Source organism: Orbicella faveolata, unplaced genomic scaffold, assembly GCF_042242905.1.
Source record: "Orbicella faveolata isolate gen_17 unplaced genomic scaffold, um_ofav_v1 contig_13, whole genome shotgun sequence".
Classification (NCBI taxonomy): Eukaryota; Metazoa; Cnidaria; class Anthozoa; order Scleractinia; family Merulinidae; genus Orbicella; species Orbicella faveolata.
This window is the reverse complement of record NW_028301540.1, coordinates 18,025,554-18,046,874: the sequence shown is the minus strand read 5'-3', so window position 1 is coordinate 18,046,874 and position 21,321 is coordinate 18,025,554. Positions and strand designations below refer to the sequence as shown.

General features: G+C 37.5%; 1 protein-coding gene across 2 annotated transcripts in view; it reads left to right on the top strand.

Moving 5' to 3' along the window:
- The window catches only part of LOC110052201 (28S rRNA (cytosine-C(5))-methyltransferase-like), a 53,449-nt gene that overhangs the window by 10,646 nt on the left and 21,482 nt on the right, over positions 1-21,321 (top strand). For both annotated transcript variants that reach the window (XM_020758346.2, XM_020758412.2), the window contains exons 4-12: positions 2,598-2,626; positions 4,274-4,344; positions 5,931-5,961; positions 6,872-6,941; positions 8,674-8,766; positions 10,124-10,179; positions 16,943-17,028; positions 18,756-18,849; positions 20,639-20,744. In XM_020758346.2, coding sequence (XP_020614005.1) covers positions 2,598-2,626; positions 4,274-4,344; positions 5,931-5,961; positions 6,872-6,941; positions 8,674-8,766; positions 10,124-10,179; positions 16,943-17,028; positions 18,756-18,849; positions 20,639-20,744 — 636 coding nt within the window. The remainder of the gene's footprint in view (positions 1-2,597; positions 2,627-4,273; positions 4,345-5,930; positions 5,962-6,871; positions 6,942-8,673; positions 8,767-10,123; positions 10,180-16,942; positions 17,029-18,755; positions 18,850-20,638; positions 20,745-21,321) is intronic.

Here is a 21,321-nt window from a genome sequence, read left to right as displayed (position 1 = left end):
TATGACTGTCTCGTTTTCAAAGGCAAGCGACTCCTTATCCCCAAGCTGATGCGTATGAAGATGAAAGAACGCATTCACAGTTCACCCTTAGGCGTGAACGGCTGCCTGAGAAGAGTGCATATACAGGCCCGGCATGACTGCAGAACTGAAGGAGTACATATCACAATGCCATACATGCAGCAAATATGAGGCAAAACAACCGAGGGAATCCTTGATGAGCCATGAAATCGCAGAGCGCCCGTGGGAGAAGATCAGTGCAGATTTGTACACCATTGATGGCAAAAACTACCTAATTATTGTGGACTATTTCTCAAACTTCTAGGAAATCGACCATCTTCCTGACACAAAGGCGGGCACTGTCATCAAGAAGCTGAAGTGCCATTTCACGAGACAAGGAATTCCAGACATTGTGATAAGTGACAATGGTCCACAGTTTGCCTGTGAGAAATTTACCAACTTTGCAACTGAGCACTGACCGGGGAGTCCTGGGCACCAACAAACGAATGGCAAAGCAGAAGCAGCTGTCAAAGATGCAAAACGCCTCCTGCATAAGGTCAAAGAAGCCAAAGGAGACATCTACCTTGCAGCGCTGGCACTGCATAACATGCCCACGGAATCAATGGGGAGCAGTCCTGCCCAGCGGTTGATAGGTCGATGTTGCAAAACACAACTCCCGACAACCAAAGAGCTACTAATGCCGCAGTCTGTACACACTGAAGCAGTAAAGAAGAAAGTCCAGGCGAGATAAGCGCGACAAGCCAAGTACTACAACAAGGGGACCCGTGACCTCTCCCTCTTAGAAGAAGGAGCTGTGGTGAGAATGAGGCCATTTACACTTGGACAGAAAGCATGGGAAAAGGCAACGGTGACCAAAAGATATGATGAACGATCTTATGAAGTTGAGTCTGAGAAAGGAACCTACCGATGAAACAGGGTGGACCTGAGAGAACAGCCTGTCCCACAGAGGCCTCTAGAACAAACTCCCAGCCAGGAACCAGCATTGACCAAGAACAAGGACCAGACAAAGACCCTAGCTGAGATTATCAACCTACCTGATACACTTGAGACCATCCAGCAACCCCAGGAACAGCAACCCACACCTGCTGCTGTCTCACAACGCCCCAAGAGAACCCTCAAAGAGCCTGCATACCTTAGGACTATTCACGCTAGGAAACTAGGGACTTTGAACACTTGTTTTTCAGTTACTAGAAACCGGACTTGACATTTGAAAAAAGCTACGAGTGATTTTTACCTAGAACGCTGATTATCAAACATTGATCCTATTAGTCTAGGCATGATGATTTTGGTTTGGAATTGTTTTTCTTTATTTTCATCCTAAAGGAAGGGGGATGTTACGTGACTAATGTATGCGAGTTACCAGTCACGTGTCATGTTTAATGTATGATGTTGGATCACGTGGATTTACCGTGTAAGAGTCGAAGATCTATCGCTTGAATAAGGTTGTAGAACTAAACAGCTACAAAAACATTCAGTTCCAAATTGAACTACAAAAAAATTAGCCATTGTGGTTCATGTTCTCCAGGCAACGCAGAATTTGGTCATTTCACATTGCTGTTTTGTAGAGGACGGTAAAGAGATGTACCGGTACCAAGAATTATAACGCATGTGCACAACCATTGTTTTGCTCATTAAACCTTTTGTTTGATGACGTCCTCGTTGCCGTTGCTGTCATGTTTTGCGTAAGGTCCCTACTATCAATATGGAATGCTCAAAGTGACTAGAAAAGCCTTTAATATCGGGGAGGTCTGGAACCCAGTATGTTGCCGTGGTAACAGAATATTAAACTCATATTGTGGAGCACCTTTAGTCTAATCTTCCTGTTAAGAATCAAACATTTCTGTTACAAATTTTCTGAGATATCTTTCTTCATCACATTTGGTCAAAATTCGGTTGAGTTTATGACATCATCACTTGGCCAATTTGCATATTTTAAAAACTTGAATATCTTGGGAATGAAAAGAGATAGTTGAAAATACTAGCGAGCATTTTTTCTTCTCGTACAGAGTACTTCTCTATGTTTTAAAATGGCTCAGATAGGAAAGATGCGATTTTTGTCATAGTAGCAGTTCAAGCAGTTGTGCAAAAAAAAAACGATCTTTCATATATTCACTTGTATTCTTCACCATCTATGGGTATGTTACAAACTCACAAAGTGACCAACTCTCAGTTGGCTTCATAGCTCAGTTGGTAGAGCACTGCACTGGTATCGCAGAGGTCATGAGTTTGAATCGTGTTCAAGCCTGAATTTTTTTAGGCTTCACAACCGCTTAAGTTGTGTGTATAATTGCAATGATCAATCATGTCTTCATATCTTTTCTGCAGTTCAAATATATGATCTTTCATATATTCACTTGTAAAAATCTTGTCTACCAATTAATTTCGAGAGATGGGTCAACTTGTTTGACATGAGAATAATTTGTAACTTGTCTAGAAGAGATTGGCTGCTAACGAACAATACTTGTGCATCTAACAGATATCTCTGTTATGGTGTGAACCTTAAGGATCACATGTACATTTGGGTCTGAAAATAATTGACATGTTTAACAGGTTTAATTGTTCTTCTTGACTTTTTTCAGTCTGGGACCAAGAAGACAAAGAAGTCAAGGTAAAAGATGAAATATTATTCATTTGAGTAACATACATTGTATGACTTTCTAAAAGTAAAAACAATGATATTTGAACAAATGGGTGACATGTATGGTAAGCTTGTTAGTTTACAATAATAAAGTTATTCATAATATTGTAATGTGATGTACATTGTGCAGGTGTATTGCATGTGTACAAGTAGTACTTGCAGTGGTTTCAATAAAAGCTGGGTAGTAGGTAGAACTACATTGTACCAGCTTGTGATGAGCTAAATAGCTACCTGAAAACTGGTTGATTGGATGAAATAAACCCTATAGTTGACAGTTACTTGAGAAAATACATTGTTCGTGGCAAGTCTTGCACAGCGCTTTTGTTTTGTCCCGGCCAAGGGACTCTTCAGAGACCTTTCTGCTTGGTGAACTCATTGAGCATCACGCCCAAAGTCCCATTCGCTAACAAAATGATGACAGCAATATCGCCTTATGTCACATGCAGAAGGATTCCTGACCACACAGATTCACGAGTGAAAATTGACAATAAAGTTGACAGTTACTTCTGATAATACATTGTTCGTGGCTAGTCTTAAGCAGCGCCTTCATTGCGTCCTGGCCAAGGGACTCTTCAGAGACCTTCTGTTTGGCAAACTCGTTGAGCTTCGCGCCCAAAGTCCCATCCACTAGCAAAATGATGACAGTGATCTCGTCTTATATCGCATAAGGATTCTCGACTGCACAGATTCACGAGTGAAGAAAATTCATGAAATTTAAAGAAATCCTGTAATCCACTGCTTTTACTCCAGTCTTTTTGGTGTACAAAGTTGAACTCAAGGCTTTGCATGATGTGAAGAAAACCATATTAAAACATGACTAATGCACCCTAAGAAACTGTGCCAAGTGCATCATGCACCTGCAATAAAATTAATGGAGAGAAACTGGAACCCAATAGGAACAAAAGGAAATCACATTCAGGTTTTGACTTATTAGCATATTTGGTAGTGTGATTTATTTCCAAAATCATGTAAAACTTGTGAAGGCATGTACATAATTATAGGCTCACCAGAAGGAAAGAAATAAAGTTTAATAACCCTTTAATTTTTTTTTTGCTGCTGTGTATTCAGTAAACAACCCTTTTGCAGCAAAACGAGGAAAGAGAAGTACAGAACATTTAATATGGTTTTTAGGAAGAGAAAATTATCTTTTCAATTATGACAAGTTTTTCATTGACAAGTGATCCCCCATGTGTTGATTTTTAAGGGTTGAAGGGTTAATTTCATCTTGTGGCAATGTGCATTGAGAAATGCATATAACTATGTGATGCCTGAAATTCATGCTGCCAAGCATACTGACAAATTTGTTGAAATGAACAAGGTATATGTTCAGGTAGTTGAGTTCTGCAGAGGAGCCCTAAATTTTTGCCCAGAATGCAGAAAAATACATCTCCGAGAATGCAGAATTTCAAAATTTTACTGGGAGGAGAGGAGAGGGGATGCATGGAGGCACCCTGGGCCTTCAAATTTAGTTATCTGGTTTGTAAACCACTTCTACCCACCTGCAAAAAAGTGTATTGAAACCCATGCTCTGTAATGTACATATGTAAATGTAGATGTTCTGAAAGAATGAAACTATGAATAATTTAAAGTTATTTATTTTCATATCTTTTCTTAAAGATTCACAGAGGAGTCTAGTGACAATGAAGATAAAAAGGACATGAACAACATACTGGCTGGAGGATCCAGTGGTGTGCTTTGTTTTTAAACCCATTTGAAAAAGTTGTTCTAATGAACTGTGACATGAAAAAAATTATCAAACTACTGTAGTATGAAAGTCCTTAATTTAGGAAAGGGGAGTGATTATAACTCTTACCATTTTGTAATATCTTGTCTCATTTTAGAGAAATTTAATTGTTTACGAATTTTTTGGGTCAAATCACAAATTGAGGAATATACAGGGGTGGATCTAGGGGGAGAGTGCAGGGGTGCCCCCCCCCCCCCCGAGATGAAGCCTTCTTCTTCTTATTCGCTTTTAAAATTTGTTTACCTCACCAGTCAGTTATGCCATTCCCTAGTGGTGCACCCCCTCCTAAGAAAAATCCTGGATCCACCCCTGATATATGTGGTTATGTCGGTCAATAATTGATACTTGAAATTCTGAGCATTGGTTTCATGAGCCAGTGCACATCCAAGCTTGAATAATAGCCCATCTGATCATTGGTTGAGAATTTACTAAAAGTTTAACAACTGTTTACAGTAAATTTCATATCTGTTATGCCTCCACAACGCAAAGTTATGTGCCACAGGCGCAATGTTAATAACAACACCTGCCAAGATTCGCCAATGGGATTGCGTTGGTTAGCCAGTACTGTCATAGTTTTTATAAAGTACAGTGTGGTGCAATGCATTTCAGTGCATAAATCATACATGTACAGGTACATAAATATAATTGTGCATTATCATGCCCACTGTTAGCCTCCTACACAGACGCTCTTTGGGCTCATCAAGCAATCTTCCTCCCCCACAAGCTTTCCTTTTGTAAAGATCAGCTGGAGATCACTTGGAAACTAGTTTAGAGCCAATCGGTGCCAGCTCATTGTGTAATAAAAGACTAATAATAAACTGAACAGGCTCCCTTGGGGCGAAAGGTACAACACACACTGTTGCGCTGTTAAGTACGTCAACGTCAACCTTTCAAAGTAATTGATATGCAGTTTTTCTAATCCAGTCTGCATTGGTAAGTTTACGAACACTTCATTTTTTCATGGCAAAATAAACTATAGTTTCTGAAAGGGGATTTAAACAGAATGTCGTAAATGTCTCACACATTTGATGAAAGGACACACTTAAGTATTTTGGCATTTTGCAATCATTTCTCAAGTTCCAAGCAGACTTCCTGCAGGCTTGCAGCATTTGAGCGAGGATATGATAGAAACCAGCCATTTAAAGGAATGTCCATGTATGGACATGTCTATCTTTTTCTTGACATAATACTCTAGAGCTTCTTGCTGATAAGGTATTTAAATCGAGGGAGTTAATGTCCACCTAATCGTTGAAAGGTTACACAAGTATCTGTTGAAGTCTCTTGCAAACTTCTGTGGGTCCAAAGTCTGCAGCCTTGATTGGGACATGTGCAAACAAAGGGAAAGGAATGTGCCCTTGGTTTCAACAGATGTTTGTAGGGGAGGAAGATTGTGTGACCAGCCCAAAGAGCTTCTGCATAGGGGGCTAGCCAACTGTTTATAAGTGTGAAATCAGATACTTTGTAATCTACTTCAGATTAGCTATGGTGTGTACCCCTTGTTTAAACTACACCTGTTCTTATTGATTTCAGATGAAGATGTCAAGCTTAATTTCAAGTCTAAGTAAGAAATTGTAAATTGATGTTTGAAGTGCACATGACATGAAAAATAATTTCTGCTTATTTGAAAGGCCTTTCAAAATACAGAAGAGTGGCGTTTTTCTTTTTGAAATATCTTTTTTCGTTTTAGAGATATTGACGTTTTTCTATTATGCAAATTAGACTGGTGATGAGGTCATATTGTTTGCAACTAAAAAGTGGTAAAATGCTGAATAAACGATATCTCTGGAAATGTTGAAGCAGTGTTCTTGAAACTTTGCACCACAAATGTGCATCACAAAAGTGCTCAGTGCTGTTGCCATGACAACAGTTTTGCCGCTGGTGCTGTCTTAATAAAAAGTGAAATTCCCAGTTTTTGTCTTAACCAAGAACCATCTACCCCACCCAATCTAATGATGGGGGTTAAGACAATATGGGAACAATGTCTGTTCCAAGTAGGACCCTTTGTCTCACTTTAGAGGTTTCAAATGGGGATATTTGGTTTTTTGACAGAAAGAGACTGGAGCCGAAAGAGTTGCTATGGCAACAGCACTAAGGGTGTCATTTTGTTTGTTTTCTATAACTAGCAAACAAGGATACATTGTATAATTTTACAAATTATCATGGCCAGCTGCATTATTATATTGAAAAAAAACTCTATGAGATCTACATACTGATGAAAGTTTGTGTAGATGTAGTTCATAATTTAATAAACAATCTACCTACATGTACACAGCTAGCTTGCAAATCAAATGGTGCCAAAGGTAGAAGGAACACCTTCACATTATTTTAAGCTAAGTGTAGCATGCATAAAACTACAGGCAAATGAAGAATAAACTCGTCAAACTTTTGAATCAGTTGCACAAATTATTGCATTTGTTGGATTTTAAATATTAATGTTCGAAATTCATAATAATGTTCACAATTCTTTTCAGGCCATTCAGTGATGGGAACAAAACGTGGTTAAAACTTGCTCAGAGCGATGGAGAAGACAGTGATGAAGAGGTAGTAATTATGGTTTGGTTGTAACAATAGCAGCAGCAACAACAGCAGTTTTGTTAGTGTCTGGCTCCCCTATATCTTGACAGTGTAACAGAGCATAGGATTGGAGGCAGCCAGTTTTAAAAGCATTACCAACACCTGAGTTTTTAATTTGTTCTTAATTTTCTAACAAAAGAATAGACCAATTTTGATATAATATATAGATTTATCCAAGCCTAAGAGTGGATCTCCTGATTACAATAACTAATCATGACAAAAGAGAATTTGTGTTCTTGGATCAGAAACCCAAAAAATGATCAATTGTGAGCATGTAATTGTTCACCATGTGGTTTCGCTATTTTTTCCCCATTAAATTTTAATGAGCTGACGAGACGATTGTGCAATGAATATGTTGGAAGAAAAGTCAAATATGCACCAGGGGTCAATTTGCACCAAAATTTTGCCTTTGCTCAGACTCACTCCTTCTCCCCTAAAGTAATAACCTGGCTTGAGGCGGTGTTTCAATAAAAAAAAACAGTCCCTGGTCAGTGGTCAACTTCAAAAATACACGCGACCTCGATGAGCTCGAAACCTGAGCCTGTGACATGGTCATGTGATACTCATCAGCTAATAGTTTGTTTTGACAGCTGTCAATTAACCATAATGTGGATACCCAAAATCAAAGATACACCTATGGTAATAATAATTTATAATAATATAATAATAATAATAATAATAATAATAATAATAATAATAATAATAATAATAATATAATAATATGGTAATGGTGCCAATCTTATTTTTCAAGCTATTACAATTCAGCCTAAAACGATAGTACTCAGCACGAGGCTCATGGGAATAAACCCCACAAACTCTGTAGTATTCCCAGGGTCTCGTACTGAGGTCTATTGTTTTAGGCTATATATCGAAATTGTTCTATTGTCATGATCAATCTATCAGTGGCATAGCATTATTTTAAGTCTCAAGAAATTGTGTTAAGCAGCATGCCCAACCGTGGTAGAAATTGCAGTATCAGCTGTTCAAATTTGAGATCATGGTCCTGAAAAATCAAGACAGGCAAACTAAACTGGAAACATCACTTCAAAGCTGTAGAAATATTATGGCACCATAGCTGCTTTGATCTATACAACAAAATTAATAGAATCCAATTTAGTGGTCAGTGTGCATTTGTAAATGCACAAATAGCATCAATGTACTATGAAAAAAAAGTGACCCACAAGGCAAATACATGTGTTTCATTATGTCACTGATGTTTTTACCAGAGTGCAATCAGATTAAACCACATGAATGACAAGCAAGGCAGGTTCGATTCTTGTGAGACCAAAAATTTGATAACCCACATGGCATTAAAAACACACATACTTTACCTTTCAATGAATCAATGAATAAATGAATGAATGAATGAACAAAATGATTGAAATTTCACTACTTACAACTACCAGGCATAATGTTTTGAAACCAATAGGTGGAGTAATTTTTGCACATAATTAGTAATACAAATAACAACAATAGATTTTTAGATTTAACACTTTTAAATAAGAGCGATACTACATTTTAAATGCATTTTTAAAAATAATAGGCATTTGCTAAGCACCTGACTGCCAGTCATGAATTACAGCGATATTGTCTGTGCATCTGACTTCTGACTGATCACAGGCAAAGGACCTGCCATAACAGGACATATTTTTGGCCATTTGCCAAAGTTATGATAAATTTTAAGTTGATTTTTTTTCAGCGATGTGATGAATTTGGCAGCGAGGGCTCTGATAATGCAGAAAATATTGACAACAGTGTTGACGACAGTGATGATGATGATGCCAATGATGAGGTACATGTATGGCATGATTTTAGAAGAATTTATATGCTGCTTTCAACTAGTGGTACATAAAAAAACCACTTTGCTAGATAGTGTACCAGTTGGTTGTCTAGTACCCAAATCACTTGATGCTTTATGCCAAGTTATTGTTTAGAGTCATTAAGATTTGGTGCTTTTTTAGACTAGAGGTAAACTGTATAACTTGGCAGTGGAACCCAGTAAATACAGACACCAAAGGGCTCTCAGAATAAACGTCATGGGCATATGTTTTTTCTATTCAAAGACTGAGCATACAATTTAAAAGAAACAGAACAATGTTTGATGCCTTTACTGTCAGTGACTTACAGCTGTATGTTCAAACATGCTTGATTAACTAGTCAACTGTCTTGTCAGTTAAAGTTCTCTTATCAGTTTGAAAACCGGCAATTAATTATTCACTTTAAAGTGTAGAAATGATCTGTGGAAATCTTTGGTGCGCAGATACCCAGTGTCCATAGAGCAAGGTTGACTTTGTATGCATGTATGAATGTCTTATTTGGGTCACGGAACTGTCCATTGTCAGTGTTAACCACTGTCCACATCAAGAGGGCTGATGTGAGAGAAAAATAAACAGTTGGTTATTTATTTCTGGAGTGAAATTTTCACATTTATTAATCGTAAAATCCACGCTTAATAATCCTCAAATGCATGCATTTTAGGATTAATAATCCTAAGTACCACCTTTTACAATTAATAAGTCAAATGTGTTTCATCTTACGAAAATTTCACTCCAGAAAATTAAAAAAAAACTCTAGAAATAAATAAACACCTGTTAATGATGTCTCAAGCTTTTTGTCAGAAGAAACAAAACTGTCTTTAAAAAGTTCTTATCTGTATTGAGTGCGTGTCTGCATACTGGGTTCGATTCAACTGTACATGAACTTTACTTTAGCTATAATTATCTGCACTTCAGTTTACTTTATTGTAAATTTTGCACTTTCAGGACAATGTGCATTTAACATCGTAGTTCACTCTGTATGTTATGAGAGCAAACAAAGCTGTACCTACATTTACACTCCCGTAATAAGTGGGTATCTGTATTAAGTGGGTGTGTACTTTATTTTAATCATCTCTACACTTTACTTTATTGTTAATAATGCACTGTCAGGACAATGTTAGCTTTAACATCTCTTTTCACTCTGTACATTATGAGGGCACTGTGAGTGCAGGTTGTATCTTCTTATTCTCCCCAGTCAGCCTGTACACATTCAGTCATACTGACCAGGAAGTGATTAATGTGTCTCTTGTTTTGCTAATTTGCCATTATAGTGGTTGTAATGAAAAGGTGATATAATTATGTGAAGTTACTCAAGCTGTTTGATCATTGCAGATGCTGTCTATTGAGAGAAAATCTGAAAAATTGGACAAGAAAAAGGCCAGAGACAAGTAAGTATAATTTACCACCCACACCACCGGGATATCCTTTCAAACATCCCCAGATAACAACGTAACGCCTTGACATGGAAGAAAGTGTTATGAAACATTACAAAACAACATGATAACGGAGCACCCTAACTAAAGGAACAGAACCACATGCATGCATAGAAATAGAAAACCACAAAACTTTTTTATGGTCAACATGGCTAGCGGCATGAATCATGGGTTTCCACCCTGCGACAATGACGTCGTGCAACATTGGCAGCCATTCTCCAGCTAATAGTTTGGCTGAGGCATGCAGCCTTAATTTACAGCATACATGTAGAGCTTTGATAATGGACATCCATGTTATGGTCAATCGACACCTATCAAAAAGAGGTATCTGGTGACCAGTATCACGTGACCATATCGCAGGCTCAGGCTCAGAGCTCATCAAAGTCATGTGTTTTTTTTGAAGTTGACTGCTGCGATTGCCTAACTGTAAAACCTTGTGCAATTTCAGGAGAATTTTCAAATATCACTCATAGTGTAAAGTTACATTCATGAACATGATAATCTACACAACAAACACACAATCTCATGTTCTAATTTATCATTTTCAGAATGGGCTTATTAGGTTTCTACCAATGGCTGTTATTGCAGTTGAGTCTGTGGTCAAATATTCTTTTGTTAAAAAGGGCATGGAAGCGAGGTGAAAGGGTAAATACAAAGCAGAATTGACCCTATCGCCTCGTCTGTATGTCAAACCGCTGAAAACTGCGATAACAGCTATTTGGTATGAGCCAAACTGAATATTGGTATCACTTTCATCACGGCATGTTAATTTGAAGTTGTAATGTAAGACTGTCAATATAATTATTTTAGGTGTTAAGCATCCAGAATGTGATATTTTTTATGTGAAGTTGAGTAGTAAAAGCCCTTAGCAAAAACGATTTAAGGTGGCTGGTACCAGTTTTCTTGTGCGGGGTGTAGATCACCATCGTGCGTCACACGTGAGTTACACACATGATAGAGGTGCGAGATTTGAAACCCGAAAGACCAAAACAAATGAAGAAGCTAGTCATAAAAGGGGATAAGTGACGATTTTGGTTGCTTATCTTTTTTCTTGCTCCAAATTAGCTGAATTTTTGCATGTGGTCTTCAATGTAATAGAAAAACGTGGTTCTGTATTTTTGTCGCTGGTTTTGCTTTGTTTTCGAGTTAAAACGTAGGCAAAAAACTTGGCTTTTCCTAGCCATGTCTTTAGGAGTTTATTTGTTGAACAGCAAACAGGCAGACTGTTATAATGTATGAAGTCAAAACCAAATCCCACAGCATATAGAGCAGAAATCTGGGAACGGATTGTTTACACCGGTTATTGTGACGTGAACACAACTCGTGATCGATCGAGCGTCAAACGAAATGCCATCAAACAAAAAAGAGATGTGCCACATTAGAGCTCTGTCAACTAATATCTTAAGCATTGTTTTAAAGTACCTTGTATGCTTACCTGGTGGTTGAGAGGCATCATAAAGCCTCGATAAACCCGTAAGTCATCAGCACGTTTTAAAGAATCAAAATGTGTTCTAAAACTTTGAAGGCAGCTGATATATCGTAATCGTCTTATCGGCGTTCGAAGTCAGATCGAGCCAGGTAGCAAAGTCCAAGAGCAGTTCTTGCCCAAGAAAAATACCCTCTGGTGAGTTGTGGCCCATTTGCCAAGCGTTGCTAGTGTCAAAGTTTGGAAAGCGAGAACTGGTTTTATAGTGATAAAATTTGTCTTGTATTGACCGCCATGTTTTCCCGCGCACGAGGTGTAAAGACCCTTCCCGGCATGCATTGCGATTACGTTCTGTGGACGTTTCTCGAACTGGTAACTAGATTTAAACATAATAATGGCCAGCAAGTGGTGATCGATTGTAACAGATCTGTGATCCAGTTTGCATTGATTTTATTTCAAATCGGCATGATTTGTAGTGTTTTGAGCTTCTGGGATCAGGGGACATGCAGATGTATGGAGACCCATACATTGCGCAGAAGGGTTAATCTGTTAATCTGTCAGCCCTATTTATAGAGCGTTTTCATGTGGAGTCATCAAATTCTTAAATCCAAAACTAAACAGCCACCAAAGTTGTTATCCTCATCAGGCATAAGAGGTACCAGCGCATTTTGAACTTGGAAGTTATGGCGGTGCGTGACATAAAGCTACGATCGCGTTTGTCGAAAACTATGTTTCATCTCGTGATTTTTTAGCCATTGAAGACGTTGCCGTATTTGGAAAAGTGCTTATTGAAATGTTTATTTGTTTCATTTTATTTTTATTTACACCTTTTTTTGACCTTTTTTTGAGCTTATACGTTGTGTGAAATTACCATTTTCAGGAGCCAAACATGGGCTCCTACCATTTTGCTGTTTTCTAAGTGAAACCAACATCCTTGCCATCACGCGTTAATGTCAAATCAACATTTTAACCTATTTAGACTTGAAATCAACATTATTGAGCTTATGCGCTGCGTAAAATTGACATTTTGCTGGTTTCTAAGTGAAACCAACATCCTTGCCGTCATGTGTCAACGTGAAATCAACATTTAAACCTTTTTTGACCTAAAATCAACATTTTTGAGCTTATACCTTGCGTGGAATTGACATTTTGCTGCTTTCTAAGAGAAATCAACCTCCTTGCCGTCACGCGTTAACGTCAAATCAACATTTTAACCTATTTAGACCTGAAATCAACATCATTGAGCTTATGCGCTGCGTGAAATTGACATTTTGCTGGTTTTTAAGTGAAACCAACATCCTTGCCGTCACGCGTTAATGTCAAATCAACATTTTAACCTATTTAGACTTGAAATCAACATCATTGAGCTTATGCGCTGCGTAAAATTAACATTTTGCTGGTTTCTAAGTGAAACCAACATCCTTGCCATCATGCGTGAGCGTGAAATCAACATTTAAACCTTTTTTGACCTAAAATCAACATTTTTGAGCTTATACGTTGCGTGGAATTGACATTTTGCTGCTTTCTAAGAGAAATCAACCTCCTTGCCGTCACGCGTTAAGGTCAAATCAACATTTTAACCTATTTAGACCTGAAATCAACATCATTGAGCTTATGCGCTGCGTGAAATTGACATTTTGCTGTTTTCTAGGTGAAACCAACATCCTTGCCGTCACGCGTTAACGTCAAATCAGCATTTTAACCTATTTAGACTTGAAATCAACATCATTGAGCTTATGCGCTGCGTAAAATTGACATTTTGCTGGTTTCTAAGTGAAACCAACATCCTTGCCGTCATGCGTCAACGTGAAATCAACATTTAAACCTTTTTTGACCTAAAATCAACATTTTTGAGCTTATACATTGTGTGGAATTGACATTTTGCTGCTTTCTAAGAGAAATCAACCTCCTTGCCGTCACGCGTTAACGTCAAATCAACATTTTAACCTATTTAGACCTGAACTCAACATCATTAAGCTTATGCATTGTGTGAAATTGACATTTTGCTGGTTTCTAAGTGAAATCAACCTCCTTGTCGTCTCGCGTTAATGTGAAATCAACATTTAAACCTTTTTTGACCTAAAATTAACATTTTTGAGCTTATACGTTGCGTGAAATTGACATTTTGCTGCTTTCTAAGTGAGATCAAAGTCCCTGCGGTCGTGGCGGGCCGATCCTTTGTTATGATAAACTGAGGCGAGACTTCGACTTATAACAAAGGCTTGGCTTGGTTATTATAACAAAGGATTGGCTCTGTTTATCATAACAAAGGCCCGGTTTCCTTTATTTGCAGCCTTGGTGGGAAAAGGGCATTAGGTATTTTAATCAAAAGTGAACTTTGTCGAAAACACTCCAAATTTCGCATAGAGTTTTGTTTAGGTATGTTTAGCAATGTCCTGTAGTTTTTCCACTAAACTTTGCTTCGTTTTCAGGATATTGCGTATGCAAAAAACCACTCGGTTTTCCTAGCGGTGTCTTTACAAAGCGAAGCAAAAACCAGCGGCAAAAATACAGGAACACGTTTTTCTATTACATTGAAGACCACATGCAAAAATTCAGCTAATTTGGAGCAAGAAAAAAGAAAAGCAACCAAAATCGTCACTTATCCCCTTTTATGACTAGCTTCTTCAAATATGGCAGTGCGTGGCTTTTTCGCGCAAGGTCACTTTTGTACTGTTGGAGACGAAATTCACTTATAAAGGAGGCTTTACCTGCTAGAACAACTTAAGTCACTTCTGTGTATTTAAGAAAAATTTTTTCGGGAATTCAATTTATCCCAAATTTCAAAGGTAACTTGATCGATTGTGACAGCCACTGGGAGCGTATAAAGGACTTGCAAAACATAGCAAGTCTACCCAGAATTTGTGTAAAAATCCTACAGAGTAAGCCCAGGAGGTTGTCTTTAATGACAACTACAACTGTAAATGATGTTTTAGCAGCAAACAAAACAAAATGCCTGTTCGGAGCCTGCTCGCCCGTGTGGGCACACGAAGCAGTCAGCAGTAGTCAAAACAGCTCATGAGCAATTGCTGATCTTATAAAGTCTGGATTTTTGAATGCGTGTTCACATGTGTGGGAATAACGGAACTCATGAAGGTTTTTACATGAAAACAAGCCTGGTGACCCCTTTTTTTAGTGTCTTAATATAACATTATTATTGAGAGGAAGCGTCAGAAAAAAAAATGAAAAAATTCTACAGAAGGAAATTTGCGCTTTCTGCAAATTGTCGTTTTTCCAAGTTTACAAGAAATTGGCTCCAGAAAATTATTTTAGAATTGTTGTGCATTTTCATTTTCAGATGCCAAAAGCTATTGATTAAAAAAAATCGGGGTCACCGCGTTAATTTTTTAGTTATTAGTTACATAAGCGAAAAATCAGGTCTGGAAAATCCGTTTGGAATGTTGCCATGGTAACTGTTGACAACAAAATAACAGCTGTTTTAGGTCAAGTATAAATTATATAATCCAAACCTTCAAAAATATTACGGTGGCCTTTGTCTGCCTTTTGTTCTATTCTTACAAAGTTATGAGCCGTCAAAAACCTGAAAACTGGTATGAGCCACGTTAATTGTAGTTGAGATAGCTATGAAAACTACATTTGTAGTTAATAGTTTCAACTCTCTCCATTGTGGAAGCAGCTACATTGTGTGTGTCTATATATACCTGTCAATTTTGTATGGATGGCTATAGTAATTTTCATACATCTCTGTGTCACCATGTTTCTTTGTAATTAAAGTTCATGTCTGTGACATTTTTTTAATTATCAAAGCATTTTCACTAGTTTCAGAGTCGTTTCTGTGAATACCTTTACCAGCTACTCAGAGTAGCTGGCAGTTGTCGCAGTCACATAGTCGCAGTTGTCACATAGCAGTTGTCACTTGTGAAAAGCTATTTGCTGAAGCAACTTTTAGAAATGTGTCACAGTGTTAATAGTTCATTGCACGTGTAGACCAACACAGAAGTTTTCAGATGGAAAATAGTTATTAGGCAGTTTTTTTTTACATTATAATGCAAGAACTCTATAATGACTATGTATTTTCAGTCATGTTTTTTAAACCTGTTTGCTTCTATTGCTCTACGATTTACCTTATGACTCCATATGCACCATAAACTGTACATATGTATGTTTGTCAGGGCTTCATTTGTAATGCAGGTAAAGACGGTTGTGACTTAATCATTAGGCCATACATACAATGTACACCGTAGATGAGAGCTGGTTTAAACAAGAGCATCAGGTTTCTTAGCTGACAATAAAAATGTAGCTGGAGCAACATAATTAAACTGAATAGAATGTAGGTATCCATGATAACCACTCTGAATTTGGCAGAAAAGTTGTGAAGCGTTAAAGTACATGTACAAATATGAGCAGAGCACTTGACATTCCTGTGAAACATGATTGTCATACCCTTGTAGAATTTACTGAAATCTCTTATGCAGTGAATGAGATACAAAAGGGTCACAGTTGGAAGCAGCCTTGTGCAACATTCGTTGAAATCGTGAATACCCTGTCTTACAATGTAAAACATGTTTTGGCATAATTATTCCCACTATCATTTCTTCAGTTACAATTAATTTTTAAGATATGCAAAATCTATGAAAGCTGGATATTATGATAAATCTCCTATGATAAAAGAAGCAGAATAAAGTCAAAATAAGTGAAACATGCACTTTCATTGACAGTATTCATGTTAACTTAGTAATAGATGACAAAATGCTTCTACATTTTGAGCTTGAGCCCTTCGGCAAAATGCTTGTGCTTGAAACATCAGTTGTGGAATGTCTTGGTATAAGACAACAACAACAACAACCATTTATTTGTACTCACAATTTATAAAATAATTACAATAAACATTAAATTAGTATAGAGTACTGCCTGTCCAAAATAACCATAAGGGCTAAAAAGAATGGGCAGACATTAAGTTACATAGATTATCTATACAGTTATCAGTCGGTAACACACTTACACACACAGACCAATAAAGTTTCCTTATTTGTTGCCAAGCATCAGTACTTACATCCTCATCCATACTGGTGTCTACATTCTGAAGTTGAAGTCTGAGACTGAAGACTGTAGACTTAGCTCTGAAGTCCCTCCTCAGCTTTTGCAGCTGAGGGATTTGCTTTTGTTTCACAAGTAACAAACGATGTTGGAAATATTCAACATCTTTCACATGTAAGTGGAATGGTGGCAACTTCCATGTTATTAACAGTCTACTAAGTGATGAAGCCATTAATGACCTTCATCAAGCTTCTTACATAAATGATCTAATCACGAGTATATTTCTTCCACCAGGGCTTTAGCAGAACAAGAACTAAAAATTAACATTGCTGAAACTGAAGTGTTTGTGCTTCCAAGTGGGCAGCAAATTCAGAAAGAAGGTATTATTATCCATATCTACATGTATTAACAGTTAGAAAACAGTAGATACATAAATAAGGCATAATGGGTGATTCCAGAAAATATCCATACCCTACCACGTGTGGCGTGGACATTTTACACCCCCCTTCCCTTGCCTTGGAAATTCCAAAATGCTCTACCCCCCATGCCCTCCAAATTCCAAAATCATTAACCCCTCCTCCCCTCTGGAATTTCTGATTTTTTTTCAGACTTTTTGGAATTCCTGTTTGGCTGCCAAAAATTTCCACCAAACAGGAAACTTGCACTTTTTACCCCCTCCAAGAAAATTCTATTCACAATTTTTGGTCAAGCAACAACAACAACAACAACAATCTTTATTTTGTGCCCAGAAAAATTTTACAATAAAAATAAATACATGCAATGTGAAGCAAACAAGCAACTCAAGTTAATGTTCAGTAAAGTACACTGTAGCTTTCCCTTCTAAGTGTTATCTATCAGTTGCTTACCACCAAATAAAACAGTACTTTTTGTTTTCAGTTCATTAGCTTCGTATTTTCAGGAGAGTACATGTACATCATATTGATACCGGTGGAAGACAAAAGTAAAGTTTACAATGTGCTGGCCCTCACCTGCCATATTAAAAATTGCATTCATTGAGTAACTGCTGACCACCAGTAATGCAGCCTTCAAATGTGTCAGGCATTCCATTTGGACACGAGAGACTGGTGCGAGTTTTTCTCACGCAATAAGATCGTCAATTGACAATTTTAGATTGGAAAGAAACAGACTTGTTTTATATTTTATTAATCTATCGGCTAATTCATCAACTTTAAGGCCTCTTCGATGTGGACCTGGCTGCTCAACCCATCTGCTCAATTTTCCATGTGATCGCTAACACCTGCCTGATCGATCTTTATCCTGCTTCCGCGGTCGGTTTGTGCTTGATGATTTACAAACTGGAAAAGTTATCAGATCAGCAATTTGAAGCGAAGCTTTTGCCGTCTTCCCCCTCTGGAAATTCAGAGCTGAAGCCCCCCCCCCCCCCATGCATTTGGAATTCCAAACTGTATTACCCCCCATGCCTTCAGAATGTCATTCCAAGAAACCTCCCCTCTTCCTCAGAATTCCAAGATGCTGCCTTTGGTATGGTATGGATATTTTCTGGAATCAGCCGATCAGTTTTATGAATTACCACAGAGAGACAAATCACCAGCATGTTGCAAAAATTGAAAAAAGAAAAAATATAACTATAGAGCCATGAGAACTTTTTACCAGGTCCTCAAAATTTTAGCAATCATGTCTGGTCATCCACAATTTTCATCTGGTATGTACAGGAGAATGAATTAGTATGTTGCTCTTTTCAAAATCTGCGACTTGGCTAAAGAAGCATAATAAGACAAGTTAACAGTTGTTTAATATACATGCTTTGGTCACATTTTGAGTCATGCTATTTTATAAAAAGATTTCACTGATTTCTTTGACTTGCAGCAGGGTAAATGAAAAATGGTCCAATTTTAAGGAAAGGCAATTATTTGATGTGAATTACAGAAAATTTGTAATAAACAAAAAAATAATACACTTTCAATGCTGGCTTTGGGAATGGGGACGTATGGGCTCAGTGAAATGATGTTTATGGGTTTATTGAAAAAATTGCTATTGATTAATCCAAAGCATGTGGCTTGGACTTGTCATTTCCATTCTTTTGCTCAGTTTATTGTTTTATTCATAACAATTTCTTTTTTCCTAGCAAATGAGCACACAGATTTAACTTTGATTAATCAGAGAATCAGAGACAACATTCAGGCCCTCAACAACTTTAGTACCGCACGTGAAGCTGGCAGGTAACCAGAATATGTGTTTGATGATTAAGGATGTTTGTGCAAAAATCTCCTATTAATTATGTGGATTTTTGTCAAACTTACCTGTGTACTGTGGTCAGATGAGAGTTCCTTGTTTCGGAAATGCAAGAAAAAGTGGGGCCACTATCTTTGTTCCAGATACAAAGCATGTGGAAAATATGCTGATTCTGAAACTGAAGTTGGTGTAAGAACTATGCACTTGATGCATGATGTGGCCTGTAAATTGTGTGCATAGTAAGGATGTTCATAGACAATTAGCATGAATGTGGGGGCATAGGATCAACAACTACACAGTGAAGTTGCAATATACCTTATCACTTCAATTTTGCAACTGGTAACATGAGCATACTTTCTCAGTGCTTCCAATTTTTGGCATAATATTAACCCATTGACTCCTGTGCCGGCCGTAACTGGCCGTGACGAGCCTAGGCCTTTCTTCCATTTCTGATGTTGAAATCAGAGTTGAAATCACTCAACTCCTGCAGGAGGAAAAGATCTTTCCAATGATACCCAGTTCAGAGTGATCGGCCCAATGGAGCCTGAGATATGCACAAAAATGCTCAAAAAGTTGAGTGAAAAACTCTGAGCAAAATCCCCTGCCAGTACACGTGGCTACTCCTTGGCCAAAATCGACCGTCTCGATGATGCTTTCTCAGAATGTTTTAACCTGGAGGCAAGCTCAGTAGAAGGTCAATCACTGCTGCAAAAAGAAAAGAAAAGGAGAAAAAAGAAAGGCAAAAAAAAAAAAATTGAAACGCCTAAAATTTTGATTTCTGTGCATGCCCGAGCAAAAATGTCATAAAACGCAATGCTAGTGGAAAGAAAGGCATGCTGTCATGTTGCAAATGCCTTTTTGAGTAGATTGGAGCTAATTTGGCCCCATATCCAGCCTGAAACTTTCCAAAGTGTCCAAAAAATGCATTTTGGCAAAAAGCTCCAGGAGTCAATGGGTTAAGTTTGTTACCTTCCATTTAGAATTGGTCTTTAATCCTTTTCTGAACTTGTTTGATTCTGACAAGAACTATTGTAGTCTTGATGATGACAGCTGAAGTACACTCTTGCATCATTCAACAAGTTGTATCATTTTCAGCGACACTTTTACTTCAGATCTTACACTTTGTGCTTTTGTGTCATAGTGCTTTTGTGCCATAGTGCCATAGTGCCTTAGTGGTTTAGCAGATGGTGGCCCCCTAAACCACCCAATAGTGTACTCTGCACTATATTTTCTGCGTTAACTTAATTTTGCAGTTTGGGATGTTATTGAGGTAGTTCTCTGACAAAATGCTTGAAAAAAAATGGTGCAAATTGAATTCTGTTCCTGAAGAAACAAGCTTCTTAACTGTTTGAGACATTCATTTGTTTATTTACCTACTGTACATGTTCTGTAATCTTGAACTCCTCATGTAATTTATAGCTTTAGTTGACTAGTTTTAAAAACAGATTGTATAACCTCATTTGGAATGCCATTCTATTTGAAAATTTTGTTTGTTTCTTTCAATTGCCTTCCTCTATTTGCACATTGGAGCTAAATCTTTGGAGTACCTTAAACTGCCACTTATAAGCCCTCCAGCTAATAAGCCCCTCTGGCTATAGGCCATTCTACCTGTAAACAAAATATCACTTGGGATTGTAAACCCCCTTGATATAACCCCCCTCTTGTTTAAAATGAAATGAATTCGATTTATTATGATGTTTTAAAGCTTAACATTATTAAAAACCAGTGTATGAAAAACATTTTGATTTGTTGCTTTTTTGTTGGTCAATGTTGCAGATCACGACAGGAGTACCTGGATTTGCTTTTAAATGACCTTTGTAAATATTACAGTTATGGCAAATTCCTTATGGAGAAATTTATGGATCTTTTCCCATTGAATGAGGTATGGTTTAACTGATTCACTAAATATATAGTCTAGGTGGTATGAGAAACCACAATCATGCAAAGAAGTGCAGCAGCAGCAGCAGCGCAGTAGTTTGATTATAAGAATTCAATTCTAGCCTCATATTTGTTCAAATGCCTTGCCATGTGGAACACCCAGTGTCACACACCACTGCAAAATGGGTTATTTATGCTATGGTACATTTGTACTGTATAATGGAACCCTGTTAATATGGACACTGACGGGCTATGAAAATTTGGCTGTATTAACAGGGTAGGGTCATATTTTATGTCTGGTCTATTTTAAGGTGATGTCTTGACGGATATACATTTGTATCATAATCGTCATTTTAAACAACTTAATAGGCACCTGGAATGCAGATACGATTTTAAAAAATTAAAGCTCCAATCAGTGCATATAACATTAACCATGGAACGATGTCATTGACATGACATGTTACAAACACTTTGAAAAAAAAAGAGTATTTCCTAATTGTTTCTCAATATTTGTTAATACGAATTTGGTTCTAGTGGCCGTATTAAAGGGGAAAAATTATAAAGGATTGTACAGGTTGGGA